General features: G+C 39.2%; 1 protein-coding gene across 20 annotated transcripts in view; it reads right to left on the minus strand.

Annotated features, from left to right (window-relative positions):
- The window catches only part of SYNE1 (spectrin repeat containing nuclear envelope protein 1), a 500,805-nt gene that overhangs the window by 342,234 nt on the left and 140,013 nt on the right, over positions 1-18,558 (minus strand). For 19 of the 20 annotated variants that reach the window (XR_015133337.1, XM_086318390.1, XM_086318389.1 and 16 more), the window contains 4 exons: positions 17,531-17,668; positions 16,366-16,530; positions 1,360-1,472; positions 638-806 (listed from right to left, as the gene is read on the minus strand). Coding sequence is in view for 18 of the 20 variants with exons in the window: in XM_086318390.1 (XP_086174516.1) it covers positions 638-806; positions 1,360-1,472; positions 16,366-16,530; positions 17,531-17,668 (585 nt within the window). In the remaining 2 variants the exon portion in view is untranslated. Of the gene's footprint in view, positions 1-637; positions 807-872; positions 987-1,359; positions 1,473-16,365; positions 16,531-17,530; positions 17,669-18,558 lie in introns of those variants that run through there. The other variant, XM_086318393.1, reaches the window with a different exon arrangement.

Genomic DNA, 18,558 nt, shown 5'->3' on the forward strand with positions numbered 1-18,558 from the left:
TTCTCTGATTACATGTAAATGGAAACTACAGTAGGGCCTACTTCCCTCATTAATGCAGGGCTACTCGTCTATGTACATACAGGATTATCTATACTGATAGCCCAAAGTAGAAAATACTCTTCAAAAATTAAGTTCTTACAGGCTCACAGACAAAATTTTACTTTTCCTAGGCGCACACAGGAAGTAATGAAACTCACAGCATGGCCATAAACAAGGCATGCTTGAACTAATCTTAAAAAAAAAAAAATTAGTTCCCACTGAACAATTGAGAATTGTCCTAAACTACTCATGATTGGATTTTAGAAAGCTTAAAATGTTTAAGTATTTTAAGTCAGCTTCAGTAGTGAGCTCACAATCAGTTGTATGCAATACAAAAACTTTCTTTTTTTAATCAAGAAAGCTCATCAAAATTGGTTCAACATGATTAAAGCTGCAAAACATTTTATACTCCAAAGAATACAGGTGTATATTTCAGATTGCTGTGAAAAGCTCACAGATTTACACTAAACCCATTTTACACACTGGTAACTTAAGGTTTAAATTCAAGATAAAAGTAACAATGTCCAATAAACTGGAAGGTATTAGATACTAAACCCAGGGGACCTCTGACCTCTGTCAGAGCCGCAGGGAGACTTACGATGTAGTTTTGCAGAAGTAGCTCCACTGAATCTCTCCCCCCATACTTGATGATCCAAGACTTCAGCTTTGACTCTGCAAGAACCAGCAGTGAGAGCAGACGGTACTTTAATTCTAGAAATTCCATTTTCATTAAGTGTAGCTCTGATGTGGAGGAAACAAAATGAAACCTAGAAACAAAACACCAGAGAATTTACAGAATGTAACTAATAGTAACAGAATGGGGCTTACTTAACCTGTTACACGTCAGTATTAAATAAAATGCAGGCACAAGGTCTTCTAAACTCTGGCTGATCAATTACTCTCAGGAAAGCTGGTTTGGTTTCTAGCTCTGGGTTTAAAGGCAAATCACGATTGATTGAAGTCTTTGATTTAGTTCTTTCTCCTGCCAAGATCGCTCTCATCTGTTTCTTTTAGAAGCTGTTTTTGCAATATTACATAATGTTCCTCACAGTACTGAATAAAAATACAGCCTCTGAAGAAACCATTTCTGTGATTTTTCAGGCTGTGGGTACATGCTGGTTTACTCTTTTTAACTAATCATGTATTAGAACGTTGGCATTCTCAGCATATGCTATGGGAACCCAGTTTTTATGTACCAAATGCAAGCATCTAGGTACAAAAAAAAAAAAAAAAAAATTAACTCAGAAAGAAAAGACATGGAAAAAAAGCATCCACCAAGCCTTTTAACTACACTTCATTCAAAATTAGACATTCTCTTACCTCTCGGCCATGTCCTCTAATTGATCAGGCGGCACTGGGATCCCGTTCACAGACCTGGTCCGGTAGATTTCATGGAATGCTCTTTTGTGGGCATCTGTGTTTTGAAGCAGATCCTAAGACACAATTTTTTAAAAAAAATAAAAAATGAAGAAACATGTTCACAGGAAGCTAAGAAGCATAATTTTCAGCCTGCACGGATGAGTCAATGTATTCAACAATTTGATGGTGCTGCCACAGCCATACGCGGCTTGCTGCAGAGCACAGGCTTTTACCTTGTACAGGAGCCTGGGTGCTTGTCCATAAGGCCCTGTGCTAGAGCCGTAGCTAATAATTATGGCATCTTTTAAACACACATGACACTTGCACAGCAATGCATTCAGACATTTTAAAGGCACATGGTCCAAAGGAAGATGTAGTTAGTGCTATAAACGATAAATGTTAGCATTTTTCTCTTTCCCTGATTTTGAATCTATTGGTTTTCCAAAGCTTAAAACTAGGTACAACTAGTTTAACCCTTTAAAGGTAAAACTAAAAATGTTAAATTCTCTATTTTATTCTGAGTGTGTGCAGGCTACCCTAAAGTCATGCTTGCTTGCCATCTTAAAGTAAATCAATTGCATTACAACATATTATGAAAACACTCTTATGGTTAGAAGATTTCAAACAAGCACAGGGACTGTCCCATAGATATCACAGTGGGAAGAGTAAATGTGATGTTTATAAAGATTCTGTCTAGATTGTACAGAACTCCAAAAACTTTTCATAATGTATTTAGATTTGTTTTCTGAGTTTTTCATTGTCAGAAGATATATTTATATGAAGATTCACATATCCTTCACAATTCCTAGCTAATTTCTCACATAAAAGCAAAGAAGGAGAGAGGTGAAAGCAGATTCATGCCATATTTTCTAGAGCTTAGGTGGTTTCTCAATAGCAGAGTAAATAGCCAACAGATTGTCACTCACTAAAAAATAAGATACGTTAACCTACCAGAATGAATTAGAAAAATCAACACTCTTTTGGGACTTCCCTGCTGGCTAAGACTCTGCACACCCAATGCAGGGGGCCTGGGTTCAATCTTTGGTCAGAGAACTAAATCCCTATTGCAACAACTAAAGGTCCTGCATATCACACCAGAGACCAAAGATCCTATGTGCTGCAACTAAGACCTGATGTGCCAAATAAAAACATATATATATATTTTTTTAATTAATTAACTAATAGTGTTTCACACTAAGATTTAGTAGATTAATCAGAGAAAATAGAAGCAAGAAAACAGCCTAAAACATAAGACACTTGATAGGTACAAATGAATGCTTTCATATATAAATTAAGATGCTAAACTCATACGTGTTTGTTAACATAAAGGATTAATTTTCTTTTCGTTCAGAGGATGTTATTTGTTACACTGTAAAAAAAAATTCCAGCCCCAAACTATTTCTATCTTGATATGTACTTGCTATTATCACCTTCTGAGATGCTTTGAGTCTGTAGGTAATGGCACAGATATTCACAAGTTCCCTGTTCCCAGTGGGAGGGCACCACAGACATCTAAGAGCTGATCACAGAGAACAGCGGACCATCCTAGAGTAGCTATTGCCTTGAGTATTTCAATCACTTGTCTGCCTCCTTCTTAACCTGTAGACACAGTTCTATAGCTTATATCTTGACCAAAACTCCCCCAAATGACTTCAGGGCAAGTTTAGAGCCACCACCACTCCCACCTCTTATTTGTTCTGTGTGACTACATGTTAATGTATGGGTGGGAGTCTGTGACTCTATTGGAATTTCCAAATGTCCAGTTGTCTTCCAAGAAGCTTTCCCTGTTGTAGTTTTCTATATCTAATGACTTGAAAAAAATCTTGACAAGAAATCAAAACAAACAAAAACATTTTTACATGTGACAAAAGAATACGGATGCTGTGATGCTGCTGGGTCCTCTGAAAGGCTGTCTCACTACAAAGCAACCAGATGCTGAGCACAGCGTATGACTTTAGTTCACTAGTGGGCTCACAGGAAGTAAGTGAAACCTTTAAGTCTCCCATTTTCAGTAAAACATGACCCAAAACTGAATCACAGACCTATGAACAAAATCATTGAAAAAGCTGATTGTCCACCTCATTAGAACTGATTCAAATGTATTCTTTTTAATGGCTGAGTAATACTCCATTGTGTATATGTACCACAGCTGGTGCACTGGGATGACCCAGAGGGATGGTATGGGGAGGGAGGTGGAAGGGGTTCAGGTTGGGGAACACATGTACACCCGTGGCAGATTCATGTTGATGTATGGCAAAACCAATACAACATTGTAAAGTAATTAGCCTCCTATTAAAATAAATAAATTTATATATATATAAAAAAGCTGATTGTCCTGGACAAATATCAACACTGTGCAAGTCTTGGAACTTGAATAATGTGAGAAATATTGAAGGTGAGAACTCAACATTTAGCCAGAACCCTCGAAGAGAGCTGATGTGTCCCTGGTTGACAGCAAATGCAAACACGAAAGGAAGAATGCAAATATCGCCAAACACAGGAGACACGCTACCATGAGTGAGAAGCAGCAGAAACAATACATTCACAGTGGTAGAAAAATGTGAGTAATTTAACACTTGACAATAACAGTTTGCAAGTTAGAAGAGTAGGACCCGGTTAAAGTGTTCTTAATTCCTTATATGGATTAAAAGGAGGTCAAGACATTGATTTTCAATTTCATTAGGTATCTATGGTATAATTTCAAGGACAATCACGTTACACAACTACAGTTTATAACTTGAAGACAGTTTGAGGGAAAACATGGTATAAGAAAAATAGGCAAGCAAATCAACAACGACAACAAAACCCCTCAATCAAACATTTTAAAGCAATTTTCCTCTAATTAAAAAAATTTTTTAAAAATTCCTTCCATCAACTTATAAACAGGAAGAATGCAGGGGAAAAAGAAAGAAAAAGTAGCGCAAATAGAAGGAAATGGTAGAAACAAATTCAGATATATCAGTAATTATAAATAAATGTGAATGGATCATAAGGCAGTTCTATTTCCAGTTTTTTAAGGAATCTCCACACTGTTCTCCATAGTGGCTGTACTAGTTTGCATTCCCACCAACAGTGTAAGAGGGTTCCCTTTTCTCCACACCCTCTCCAGCATTTATTATTTGTAGACTTTTGGTACATATACACAATGGAGTATTACTCAGCCATTAAAAAGAATACATTTGAATCAGTTCTAATGAGGTGGATGAAACTGGAGCCTATTATACAGAGTGAAGTAAGCCAGAAGGAAAAACATCAATACAGTATACTAACGCATATATATGGAATTTAGAAAGATGGTAACAATAACCCTGTGTACGAGACAGCAAAAGAGACACTGATGTATAGAACAGTCTTATGGACTCTGTGGGAGAGGGAGAGGGTGGGAAGATTTGGGAGAATGGCATTGAAACATGTAAAATATCATGTAAGAAACGAGTTGCCAGTCCAGGTTTGATGCACGATACTGGATGCTTGGGGCTAGTGCACTGGGACGACCCAGAGGGATGGTATGGGGAGGGAGGAGGGAGGAGGGTTCAGGATGGGGAACACATGTATACCTGTGGCGGATGCATTTTGATATTTGGCAAAACTAATACAATTATGTAAAGTTTAAAAATAAAATAAAATTAAAAAATAAAAATAAAAAAATAAAAGCTGAAAATAAATAAATAAATGTGAATTGAATACATATTTGCTTATGGAAAGTGAGAGATTGTCAGATTAGACAAACAGAACTATCTGCTTTTTAAAAGAGATGTTCCTGAACACTAAGAACAAGGATAGGTTGAAATTAATACAACAGAAAACAACAAGCCAGGCAAATTCTAATAAAAGAAGTCTCATATGTGTGCATCAATATCAGACAAATAGACTCCAGAACAGAAGTCTTTACAAGTTATTAACTGCTTAATTAATTATTGTTTTCTTGGGCTCCAAAATCACTGTGGATGGTGACTGCAGCCATGAAATTAAAAGATGCTTCCTACTTGGAAGAAAAGCTATGACAAACCTAGACAACATATTAAAAAGCAGAGCCAACAATTTTGCTCTAAAATTAATTGTATATCCTAGAATTTTGTTTGAGAATTAATTGTATATCCTAACAAGTATCTATTGAATAAAACTAGACTTCCCATAAATCTATTGAAAATTTGATCATCCCATGCAGTTCAGTTCAGTTCAGTTGCTCAGTCGTGTCTGACTCTTTGTGACCCCATGGACTGCAGCACGCCAGGCCTCCCTGTCCATCACCAATTCCCAGAGTTTACTCAAACTCATGTCCATTGAGTCAGTGATGCCATCCAACCATATCATCCTCTGTTATCTCCTTCTCCTCCAGCCTTCAACCTTTCCCAGCATCAGTTCAGTTCAGTTCAGTTGCTCAGTCATGTCCGACTCTTTGTGACCCCATGAATTGTAGCACGCCAGGCCTCCCTGTCCATCACCATCTCCTAGAGTTTACTCAAACTCATGTCCATAGAGTCAGTGATGCCATCCAGCCATCTCATCCTCTGTCATCCCCTTTTCCTCCTGCCCCCAATCCCTCCCAGCATCAGAGTCTTTTCCAATGAGTCAAATCAATTTTTTGGCGCTCAGCTTTCTTCATAGTCCAACTCTCGCATCCATACGTGACCATTGGAAAAACCATAGCCTTGACTAAACGGACCTTTGTTGGCAAAGTAATGTCTCTGCTTTTCAATATGCTATCTATTTCTTCCAAGGAGTAAGCGTCAGGGTCTTTTCAAATGAGTCAGTTCTTCCCATCAGGTGGCCAAAGTACTGGAGTTTCAGCTTTAGCGTCATTCCTTCCAAAGAACACCGAGGGCCGATGTCTTTTAGAATGGACTGGTTGGGTCTCCTTGCAGTCCAAGGGACTCTCAAGAGTCTTCTCCAACACCACACTTCAAAAGCATCAATTCTTCAGCACTCAGCTCTTTTTTTTAAATTTTTTTTTTATTTTTAAACTTTACAATATTGTATTAGTTTTGCCAAATATCGAAATGAATCTGCCACAGGTATACCCGCGTTCCCCATCCTGAACCCTCCACCCTCCTCCCTCCCCTCCCCTCCCTCTGGGTCATCCCAGTGCACCAGCCCCAAGCATCCAGTACCGTGCACTGAGCCTGGACTGGTGACTCGTTTCATACATGATATTATACATGTTTCAATGCTATTTTCCCAAATGTTCCCACCCTCTCCCTCTCCCACAGAGTCCATAAGACTGTTCTATACATCAGTGTCTCTTTTGCTGTCTCGTACACAGGGTTATTGTTTCCATCTTTCTAAATTCCATATATATGCATTAGTATACTGTATTGGTATTTTTCTTTCTGGCTTACTTCACTCTGTATAATAGGTTCCAGTTTCATCCACCTCATTAGAACTGATTCAAATGTATTCTTTTTAATGGCTAATACTCCATTGTGTATATGTACCACAGCTTTCTTATCCATTCATCTGCTGATGGGCATCTAGGTTGCTTCCATGTCCTGGCTATTATAAACAGTGCTGCGATGAACATTGGGGTACATGTGTCTCTTTCCCTTCTGGTTTCCTCAGTGTGTATGCCCAGCAGTGGGATTGCTGGATCATAAGGCAGTTCTATTTCCAGTTTTTTAAGGAATCTCCACACTGTTCTCCATAGTGGCTGTACTAGTTTGCATTCCCACCAACAGTGCAAGAGAGTTCCCTTCTCTTCACACCCTCTCCAGCATTTATTGCTTGTAGACTTATGGATTGCAGCCATTCTGACTGGCGTGAAATGGTACCTCATAGTGGTTTTGATTTGCATTTCTCTGATAATGAGTGATGTTGAGCATCTTTTCATGTGTTTGTTAGCCATCTGTATGTCTTCTTTGGAGAAATGTCTATTTAGTTCTTTGGCCCATTTTTTGATTGGGTCATTTATTTTTCTGGAGTTGAGCTGTAGGAGTTGCTTGTATATTTTTGAGATTAGTTGTTTGTCAGTTGCTTCATTTGCTATTATTTTCTCCCATTCTGAAGGCTGCCTTTTCACCTTGCTAATAGTTTCCTTTGTTGTGCAGAAGCTTTTAAGTTTAATTAGGTCCCATTTGTTTATTTTTGCTTTTATTTCCAATATTCTGGGAGGTGGGTCATAGAGGATCCTGCTGTGATGTATGTCGGAGAGTGTTTTGCCTATGTTCTCCTCTAGGAGTTTTATAGTTTCTGGTCTTACATTGAGATCTTTAATCCATTTTGAGTTTATTTTTGTGTATGGTGTTAGAAAGTGGTCTAGTTTCATTCTTTTACAAGTGGTTGACCAGATTTCCCAGCACCACTTGTTAAAGAGATTGTCTTTAATCCATTGTATATTCTTGCCTCCTTTGTCAAAGATAAGGTGTCCATATGTGCGTGGATTTATCTCTGGGCTTTCTATTTTGTTCCATTGATCTATATTTCTGTCTTTGTGCCAGTACCATACTGTCTTCATAACTGTGGCTTTGTAATAGAGCCTGAAGTCAGGCAGGTTGATTCCTCCAGTTCCATTCTTCTTTCTCAAGATAGCTTTGGCTATTCGAGGTTTTTTGTATTTCCATACAAATTGTGAAATTATTTGTTCTAGCTCTGTGAAGAATACCCACTCACACCTATGGATAGATCAACTAAACAGAAAATTAACAAGGAAACACAAACCTTAAACGATACAATAGACCAGTTAGACCTAATTGATATCTATAGGACATTTCATCCCAAAACAGTGAATTTCACCTTTTTCTCAAGCGCACGTGGAACCTTCTCCAGGATAGATCACATCCTGGGCCATAAAGCTAGCCTTGCTAAATTCAAAAAAATAGAAATCATTCCAAGCATCTTTTCTGACCACAATGCAGTAAGATTAGATCTCAATTACAGGAGAAAAACTACTAAAAATTCCAACATATGGAGGATGAACAACACCCTGCTGAATAACCAACAAATCACAGAAGAAATAAAAAAAGAAAGCACTCAGCTCTTTTTATAGTTCAACTCTCACATCCATACATGACCACTGGAAAAACCATTAGCTTTGACTAGACGGACATTTGTTGGCAAAGTAATGTCTCTGCTTTTTAATAAGCTGTCTAGGTTGGTCATAGTTTTTCTTCCAAGGAGCAAGCATCTTTTAATTTCATGGCTGTAGTCACCATCTGCAGTGATTTTGGAGCCCAAAAAATAAAGTCTGTCACTGTTTCTACTGTTCCACCAGCTATTTGCCATGAAGTGATGGGACCAGATGCCATGATCATTGGTTTTCTGAATGTTGAGCTTTAAGCCAGCTTTTTCACTCTCCTCTTTCACTTTCAACAAGAGGCTCTTTAGTTCTTCTTTGCTTTCTGCCATAAGGGTGATGTCATCTGCATATCTAAGGTTATTGATATTTCTCCCAGCAATCTTCATTCCAGCTTGTGCTTCACCCAGCCCAGAGTTTCTTATGATGTACTCTGCATATAAGTTAAATAAGCAGGGTGACAATATACAGCCTTGACGTACTCCTTTCCTGATTTGGAACCAGTCTGTTGTTCCATGTCCAGTTCTAACTGTTGTTTCTTGACCTGCATACAGATTTCTCAGGAGGCAGGTCAGGTGATCTGTTATTCCCATCTCTTTCAGAATTTTCCAGTTTGTTGTGATCCACACAGTCAAAAGATTTGGCATAGTCAGTAAGCAGAAGTAGATGTTTTTCTGGAACTCTTTTGCTTTTTCTATGATCCAGCAGATGTTGGCAATTTGATCTCTGGTTCCTCTGCCTTTTATAAATCCAGCTTGAACATGTGGAAGTTCACGGTTCATGTACTGTTGAAGCCTGGCTTGGAGAATTTTGAGCATGACTTAACTACTGTGTGAGATGAGTGCAATTATGGGGTAGTTTGAGCATTCTTTGGCATTGCCTTTCTTTGGGATTGGAATGAAAACTGACCTTTTCCAGGCCTGTGGCCAACTGCTGAGTTTTCCAAATTTGCTGGCATATTGAGTGCAGAACTTTCAGCATCATCTTTTAGGATTGGAAATAGCTAAACTGGAATTCCATCACCTCCACTAGCTTTGTTCATAGTGATGCTTTCTAAGGCCCACTTGACTTCACATTCCAGGATGTCTGGCTCTAGGTGAGTGATCACACCATCGTGATTATCTGTGTCGTGAAGATCTTTTTTGTATGTGTATTCTTGCCACCTCTTCTTAATATCTTCTGCTTCTGTTAGGTCCATACCATTTCTGTCCTTTATTGTGCCCATCTTTGCATGAAATGTTCCCTTGGTATCTCTAATTTTCTTGAAGAGATCTCTAGTCTTTCCCATTCTGTTGTTTTCCTCTATTTCTTTGCATTGATCGCTGACAAAGGCTTTCTTAACTCTCCTTGATAGTCTTTGGAACTCTGCATTCAAATGGGTGTATCTTCCCTTTTCTCCTTCGTCTTTCGCTTTTCTTCTTTCATAGCTGTTTGTAAGGCCTCCTCAGACAGCCATTTTGCCTTTTTGCATTTCTGTTTCATGGGGATGGTCTTGATCACTGCCTCCTGTACAATATCATGAACCTTCATCCATAGATCTTCAGGCACTCTTGTCTATCAGATCTAATCCTTCAATCTATTTGTCACTTCCACTGTATAGTCATAATGGATTTGATTTAGATCATACCTGAATGATCTAGTGGTTTTCCCTACTTTCTTCAATTTAAGTCTGAATTTGGCAATAAGGGGTTCATGATCTGAGCCACAGTCAGCTCCTGGTCTTGTTTTTGCTGACTGTATAGAGTTTCTCCATCTTTGGCTGTAAAGAATATAATCAATCTGATTATGGTGTTGACCATCTGGTGATGTCCATATGTAGAGTCTTCTCATATGTTGTTGGAAGAGGGTATTTGCTATGACCAGTGCAATCTCTTGGCAAAACTCTGTTAGCCTTTGTCCTGCTTCATACTGTACTCCAAGGCCAAACTTGCACATTACTCCAGGTATTTCTTGACTTACTACTTTTGCATTCCAGTCCCCTATAATGAAAAGGACATCTTTTTGGGTGTTAGTTCTAGAAGGTCTTGTAGGTCTTCACAGAACCATTCAACTTCAGCATCTTCAGCATTATCAGTCAGGGCATAGACTTGGATTACTGATATTGAATGGTTTGCCTTAGAAATGAACAGAGATCATTCCCACAGAAGAGCATCCCACTATGCTTCTTTATATTGCTAATCTAGATACTGTTAAGTTCCCATCACTTCATAGCAAATAGATGGGGAAAAGTGGAAACTGACAGGTTTTCTTTTCTTTTCTTTTCTGCAGATGGTGACTGCAGCCATGAAATTAAAAGATGTTTGCTTGTTGGAAGAAAAGCTATGACAAACCTAAACAGTGTATTAAAAAGCAGAGATATCACTTTACTGACAAAGGTCCATATAGTCAAATCTATGGGTTTTTCAGTACTCATGTGTGGATGTGAGACCTGAAACATCAAGAAGGCTGAGAAACAAAGAACTGATGCTTTCCATCTGTGTTGCTGGATAATAATTTTGAGAGTCTCTTGGATTGCAAGGAGATCAAACTAGTCAATCTTAAAGGATATCAGTGCTGAATATTCATTGGAAGGACTGATGCTGAAAGTGAAGCTCCCATACTTTGGCCACCTTATGTGAAGAGTTGATTTACTGGAAAAGACCCTGATGCTAGGAAAGATAGAGGGCAAGGGGAGATAGGGGCAACAGAGGATAAGATGGTTGGATAGCATCACTGACCCAATGGACACGAGTTTGAGCAAACTCTGGGAGATAGTGAAGGACAGGGAAGCCTGCCGTGCTGCGGTTTATGTGGTCACAGAGAGTCGGACATGACTTGGTGACTGAACAACAATAAGTATAAGCACTGAAGCTTACTTAGTACTGGGTTCCCTCAGGGCTCAGCTCTTGACTAATTTTCTGTCTGTACTTATTTATTTAATCTAAGTCTCCAAGCTTTTAACATCCCTTTATATATCAAGGACTCTGACTATTTGGCCCCCTCCTGTCTCTTATCTCCTGCTACCCACTCCGCATATTTACTGGGGCGGGAAACAGTCTCACACTTACCTTCCCCCAGACTGAACTCCATCTTTCCTCCCAAACCTGCTTCATTGCCTTTCCATCTCAACTGATGGAAACTCCACTTTTCCAACTGCTTGGTTGAAAAATCATAGTGTCATTTATGACTCCCCTTCCTTCATAATCAATATCTAATGCTAAAAATTCTCTTTGTTCTGCCCTTGAAATATACTCAGAATCTATTTCTTACCATCTATATAGCTATGACCTTTGTTCAAGCCACTCTACCTGGATCATTGAAATTGTTTCTCTCACTTCTCCCCTCTTTGACTAGTCATATCCTCACACAGCACCAGAATGCTGCTGTTAAAAGAGTGATTCTGTCATTTCTCTGGTAAGAAAGTAGATGGGAAAAGATCATTAGGATATAACAGAGAAAATTAAGGATGCTCAAAGTGCATTTAAGGAATGTGACAAAGTGCATAGAAATAAAACTGGGGGAAATGGAGGCTTAACTACAGGCACAAGAATATTTTGAATAATTTTGTGTCAATAATTTTGAAAACTTAGTCCAAGGAACAAATTCTCAGAAAGTATGATTAGCATTATTGACCCAATTACAATTTTGAAAGCCTGAATATTTATAAAACCATTTTTAGAGGCTTTTTTTTTAACAAGAGTAAAAAACAAACAATAATCATTGCTCTTACAGAGTTGAGATTACACTGTAGGAGATCAAGCAATAAATAAGATAAATAATGAAATTAGCATTTGAGATGAAGATAATGCTAAAGAGAAAAACTGAATAGGGAATGGGAAAAGGATGTTGTCCTTTCAAAGAGGTGGCCAAGAAAGGATTGACTAAAAGGTGACCTTTCAGTAAAGGCCCAAGGAGATGAGGAAGAATGCCTGGAAAATATCAGGCAAAGAGACAAGAACATTCCAGAAATGCTGGCAAGGGCAAAGGCCTTTGAGTAGGAACACACTTGCATGTTCAAGGTTCTCTTTTCAGTGTGGTTTCACAGACTCCCCTGCTTAAAATTGCAACACCACCTTACCTTCCTTGTCCTTCTATCTTTTATTCTAATATAAAATGCCTTTATTTATCATATTTATTATTTCTTAATTGCCTCCTCCTATGAAAAAGCAAGTTATATTAGGGTAGAAGTTTTGTCTGTTTTACTTATGGGTATATCACAAATGCCTAGAACACTACTTTACACATAGAAAGAGTTCAATAAATATTTGTTGAAAGAGAAGGAAAGACCATTTTAGGACCATATGGTCCTGTTCAAAATTACCATAAAATATCTGGTTTATGCCAAAAGGTCCTTGATAACTGGTCATATCTGGTCCTATCCAAAATGTCCATAGAGACATTTGGTCCACATCAAAAGGTCCTTGATATTTGGCCCTGTCCTAAACTATTTGTTCCATGAACCAAATACACTCATGGACATTTTGGACCAAATGTGGGCTAACTGAAAACACTGGAAAGAACAGGAAAAAAAATTAAGAAACCAAATGGATAAAGTAGTTCAGAGTCTAAAATGCTTCCGGTAAAGGTAAAATGAGGACTGAAAACTGACCACTGAGTGAGGAACAAAAAGCACCCTCATGAACCTGCCATGGCTAGATGGGCAAGGGACAACACGATCGGAATGGGTTCTAGAAAGGATGAGATTTCAGATAGTACTTTCAAAGAACTTCACTTTGTAAAAGAAAGAAAACAATGGACAGTAGTTCACTATATACATTATCCAGGATATGGGAGCAACCTGAATGTTCATCAACAGAGGAATCGATAAAGATGCAGTGCATATATACGATGGGATTTACTCTCTGCCTCTGCTGTGAAAAGGAACAAAACTGGGTCATTTGTAGAGATGTAGAGGGACCTAAAGACTGTCATACAGAGTGAAGAAAGCCAAAAAGAGAAAAACAAATACCTTATATTCATGCATATATGTAGAATCTGAAAAAATTGGGATAGATGATCTTATCTACAAAGCAGAAAATAGAGATACAGATGTAAAGAGCAAACATATAGATACCAAGGGGGAAGGGAAGGAATGGGATGAATTGGGAGATTGTGATTGACATATATACACTATTGAGCCTCTGCATAAGATTGGTAACTAATGAGAACCTACTGTATAGCACAGGGAATTGTATCCATTGGTCTGTGATGACCCGAGTGGGAAGGAAATCTAAAGAAGAGGGGATACATGCATATGTATAGCGGATCCACTTTGCTGTACAGAAACTAACACAACATTGTAAAGCAACTATACCCCAATAAAATTTTTTTTTAAATGGACAATAGCTGAAAGGAGGGGTACGGTTAAGAAAGAGGGTATTAAGAATAATGACACTATATTTCATGTGGGTGGGAAAAATCCAGCAGAGAAAGAGAGAGAAAAAATAAAGAAGCAAAGTACTACAGGAATTATCTTCTGGAACAGAGCTGGGAGGATAGGATCCACTGTACATGTGGAGGGGCTGGCCTTAGCTCGGAGCACAGATGGTTCATCCATAGTAACAGGAGAGGAGACGGAGTATTCGGTCACAGATGCGTGTAGGTGGGTTGATGTGGTCGTGGGAGCTTGCGGAAATTCTTTTTTGACTGCTTCTATTTTCTCAGAGAAATAGGAAGCGGTGTCATCAGCTAAGAGTAAGGATGAAGGAGGAGGTGTGGAAGGTTTGAGGAGAAAAGGTATAAAATAGTTGTCCCAGAAATGCAGAGGGAAGAGAGTCCAAAAATGCCTTTGGAGTGCCGGGGAGCATTAAAGGCCCACTTGGGTTAGTCAGCGTGCCTGGGGGTGTGTTTATCTCCAACCACAGTCAACTGCATGAACGTAGGCAGGAGTTGGGCTGAGAGCTGGCTTTAACCAAAAAGTCACCTGGTGGATCAGATGGTAAAGAATCTGCCTGCAATGCAGGAAACCTGGGTTCAATCCCTGGCTCAGGAAATCCCCTGGAGAAGGGAATGAAAACCCACTCCAATATTCCTGCCCAGAGAATTCCATGGACAGAGGAGCCTGATGGGCTATAGTCCATGGGGTTGCAAAGAGTTGGACGTGACTGAGCAACTAACACTTTCACTTTTTCTTGTTTAACCAGGAGAGAAGAACAAAGTGAGACCTGGTTGTTGGTTTATCTTCCACATATACAGTTAACCCCCACCATGACTCAGTAAATGAGATACACAAATTCAATTGCACAAAATGCAGGGTTGCATTAACGAGATGTTAGTGAAAAATACAGCATTTTAAGTTAGGACTGTACTATTACAAGACACAGAGGAAGAGTATTAGAACTTACGCAAAGCACAAAACATGCAATGAGAAAATAAAGTCGCAAATGGCTGAGAGATCAAGGCCTAATCCCACCACTTTCTAAGGCCACTAGTAACCCCTCCCCCCACCCTGATCCTCACTTTTTTTAAAATTTAATTTAATTTTACTTTTTAACTTTACAATATTGTATTGGTTTTGCCATATATCAACATGAATCCGCCACAGGTATACACGTGTTCCCCAACCTGAACACGTGTATCCTGTTCTCCCTCCTCCCTCCCCGTACCATCCCTCTGGGTCGTCCCAGTGCACCAGCCCCAAGCATCCAGTATCGTGCATCAAACCTGGACTGGCCACTCATTTCATATATGATATTATACATGTTTCAATGCCATTCTCCCAAAGCATCCCACCCTCTCCCTCTCCTTACTTCTTACGCACCAGGACGTAAGAACTTGGTGACTTGGTTTGCCTTCCTGTGAGAATGGAGGAGGAAACGAGGTCTGGAGCCAATGGCCAATTACACTATTATGTAAATACACACTGTCTATGGCCTTATATTTTCAAAGACAACAATACAGCACGAGAAATAACAAAAGTAAGTGCAGATGAAAAAATAACACAGAGCTACTGGAAAACAACTCGGGAAATGAATCTACTGGGATTGTCATAACAAGTACAGAAGAGGGAAATGCAAATCAAAGAATTTCTAGGAAAATGGGGACATCTCCAAACCAGAATGAATGGGTGCCTGGGAGACCTGAGTCAGCGCAAGTCCCAGACTATACTAGTGAAACAAGGGTATTATCAGTTAGCTATTAATAAATAATAAATTGTAACCTGCTGAAGCTCCAATACCTTGACCACCTGATGCAAAGAGCTGACTCACTGGAAAAGATCCTGATACTGCGAAAGATTGAGGGTAAGAGAAGGGGGTGACAGAGGATAAGATGATTGGATGGCATCATTGATTCAATGGACATGAGTTTGAGCAAGCTCCAGGAAATGGTGAAGGACAGGGAAGCCTGGCATGCTGTAGACAGTGGAGTCACGAAGAGTCAGACACGACTTAGCAACTGATCAACAGCAAGCTACCTTCACTGATCAGGTTTGCTTTAATAATATTTGTAGGTCCTCCAACTATCACACAACCTTAACAAAGAGATGTTGGCCAAGCTGAATTTAGGAACTTGGAGTCAGCTGTGTCCAGTTTGAGCTCCAGCTGGTTAAGACTGGTTAGGTCCACTGACCCTCCATCTGACCATGGGTGAGTGTCCGCATAGTGACCTTTTGATGTCAGAGGGCCCTAAACTCCACCCTCTGATCACACTGATGCCACATTTTCGGAACATGGAGCCCATGAAGAGGTCTGTGGCTTAGTTACATCTGCACAGAATGAGGATCACCTCACCCGTTTCTTATCTCCAGTGACCTTTCCCATGTTCAGCTTTATCCCATAAATACTCAGAACCCCTCACCTTCAGGGAGATGGACTGAAATTTGTTCTCTCTCTCCTCAATTGGCTGCCTTGTGAATAAACCCTTTCTCTGCTGCAAATCTTAGTGTCTCAGCCTTTGGCTCGCTGAGTAATGGGCAAACAAACCTGATTTGGTAACACTAGGACCGTTACGCTGGAAGGTTTTCCAGCCAGAGTATTTACCTTGTGTTGCTCACGTTTCCGTTGTATTGTGTTGGCTGTTTCCTCGTGAACCTGCTGAATGGTTATTTCCTCTCTTAGGGCCACCTCTGCTCTGTATAACCAGGCCCCTATGGTACCCAGAGGTGCAGGAAGAGACTTGTCAAGTTGTATATGCCAATCGAAGAGCTGAAATACAAAGTAGAAGGACAGTGTCTCAACACAGAAAAAGACAATTCCTAAAACTCCCCCAAATGATTTTAAAGCCTACAAAATGCTGTAAGTTATTAATTTTGGGTTAATTTAATAAATATCAAGTAAGAAAATATCTGTGTCCTAATCTAATGTTTTGAAAAAGTTCAGAACACAGCTACTTTCCTTCAAAATCTCCCACATAATGAGAACAGGTCCAGAAAAATCAGAGTCATCTAGACATCTCGGGAGGAAAATGAGAATTAGGATTCTTTCTACAATAATGTAATTCTCTAATGATTTCATCATTTCTCCCACTTATCTGGTTCTCAGGTACTGCTTCACAGCTTCTTGGAATGATGGGGGGATGGGTTGGGATCTAACTTATTCTTTCATAGAGCTTAATGGGAAAAGTTGGATTATAAAAGTGAAAATGGAATAAGTATAAGGCAAATATTCCCATGAGGGATAGAAGTTTCAGAGGTTTTGAAATCTCGGACTTAATGTTTGCAAAAGATTAAAATGAAAGCTACAGAGCGATGTTCCTTCAAGTTCAAGACCAGGTAAGCAGATAAGCTTAAATTAAAGAATATAAAAATAAAGGTGAATACAGGAAGATAATTGACTGTTGATGAAATCTGGTTATGGAATTTGGAGAAGGTGAGGCCTCATTCTTGGGGAGTTACTTCTAAAAACCCAGGATTAAATTGTAGAAAAGGAGAAGTAACCCAGGTGGTCTTCCAGGATTTCAGTGGGTTGTCTGGTCTATGGTGATATTACAATAAGACAGGCTAAGCAGGGAAAGAGTTGTTAAACAGGCACTTCCACTAACTTAGAGGAAAACTTGACAAGAGGACAAAGACCATCCCACTGGTAAAACCTCCGACCACAGACAGAGGCATGAGGACCTGGTGTAACATCGTTGTGAAGAAAGAGATGATAGAAAGTATTCCCAACTAACTTAAGTCCTGATGAAATGAATTATCAGAGGACTTACCCTGGAGGACACTCTATCCCAGGCCTGTTTTACCAATGCTTGGTCAAGTGACAATTTACCATCTCTATGTAACGGTTGCAATAAGTGTTCAATCTGTTTCCTCTTCATTTCATATTGAACTCTGAAATGCTTAAATGACTAAGAGAGGAAAAATAGCAAGAACAGGGCAGTCAGTCAAAAAAAGCAAAAGCAAAGGAAACCATGTTTCCTAAATAACAATCCTTTATATTTGGATAATGTTCAGTAAATGTTGCTGATAATAATAATGACAATCGTGATACAGCCAGCATTCATCCAGCCCTGATGATGACCCTGGCCCCTTGCTCAGTGCCTTCTGCACATTAGCGTCTCTGGCTTCCCATCATGCTACAACTTAGACAAGCCCGTTATTACTACCACAGTAAGCCCAGAGGCGACTTGGCAGACACAAGTAGTAGAGACAGCACTCAAGGCCAGGATTTCTCATTCCTAGGTAAATAATCTACAAGCCAGTCCCTGCTCATGATGAAATAATAAACAAGAGTATAAATCTATGTTCATAATCAAAATTGTTTTAAAGTACCAGTTTACAAGTAGAAATTGTATACATCCAACAACAACAACAAAAAAAACCAGAATTAGTGGTATCCTAATTTATATTTAAGTAAATTTGTATAAAGAGGTTTACTTTATGTAATAACCTTTTGCTTTAATTTTATGATGTTAAAATACTAAATATTGTATCTTTCTTTTGTCACAGTATGGTTAACATAAATTTGTAACAGGTAGACTTAACTGTAAGTCTAATATTAATATAACCTAAGAAAGGTTAGTGATTTTAATGAAAGCCCTACATTTTACATTACACCGCTGCTGCTGCTAAGTCACTTCAGTTGTGTCCAACTCTTCCCGACCCCATGGACTGCAGCCCACCAGGCTCCTCCGTCCATGGGATTTTCCAGGCAAGAGTACTGGAGTGGGGTGCCATCGCCTTCTCTGTACATTACATTAACCCACTCTAAAATATGTTTCAAAGTCTACATATGAAT

Source organism: Bos grunniens, chromosome 9 (genome assembly GCF_055505025.1).
Source record: "Bos grunniens cultivar Pamir isolate PY7600 chromosome 9, Bosgru_T2T1.0, whole genome shotgun sequence".
Classification (NCBI taxonomy): domain Eukaryota; kingdom Metazoa; phylum Chordata; class Mammalia; order Artiodactyla; family Bovidae; genus Bos; species Bos grunniens.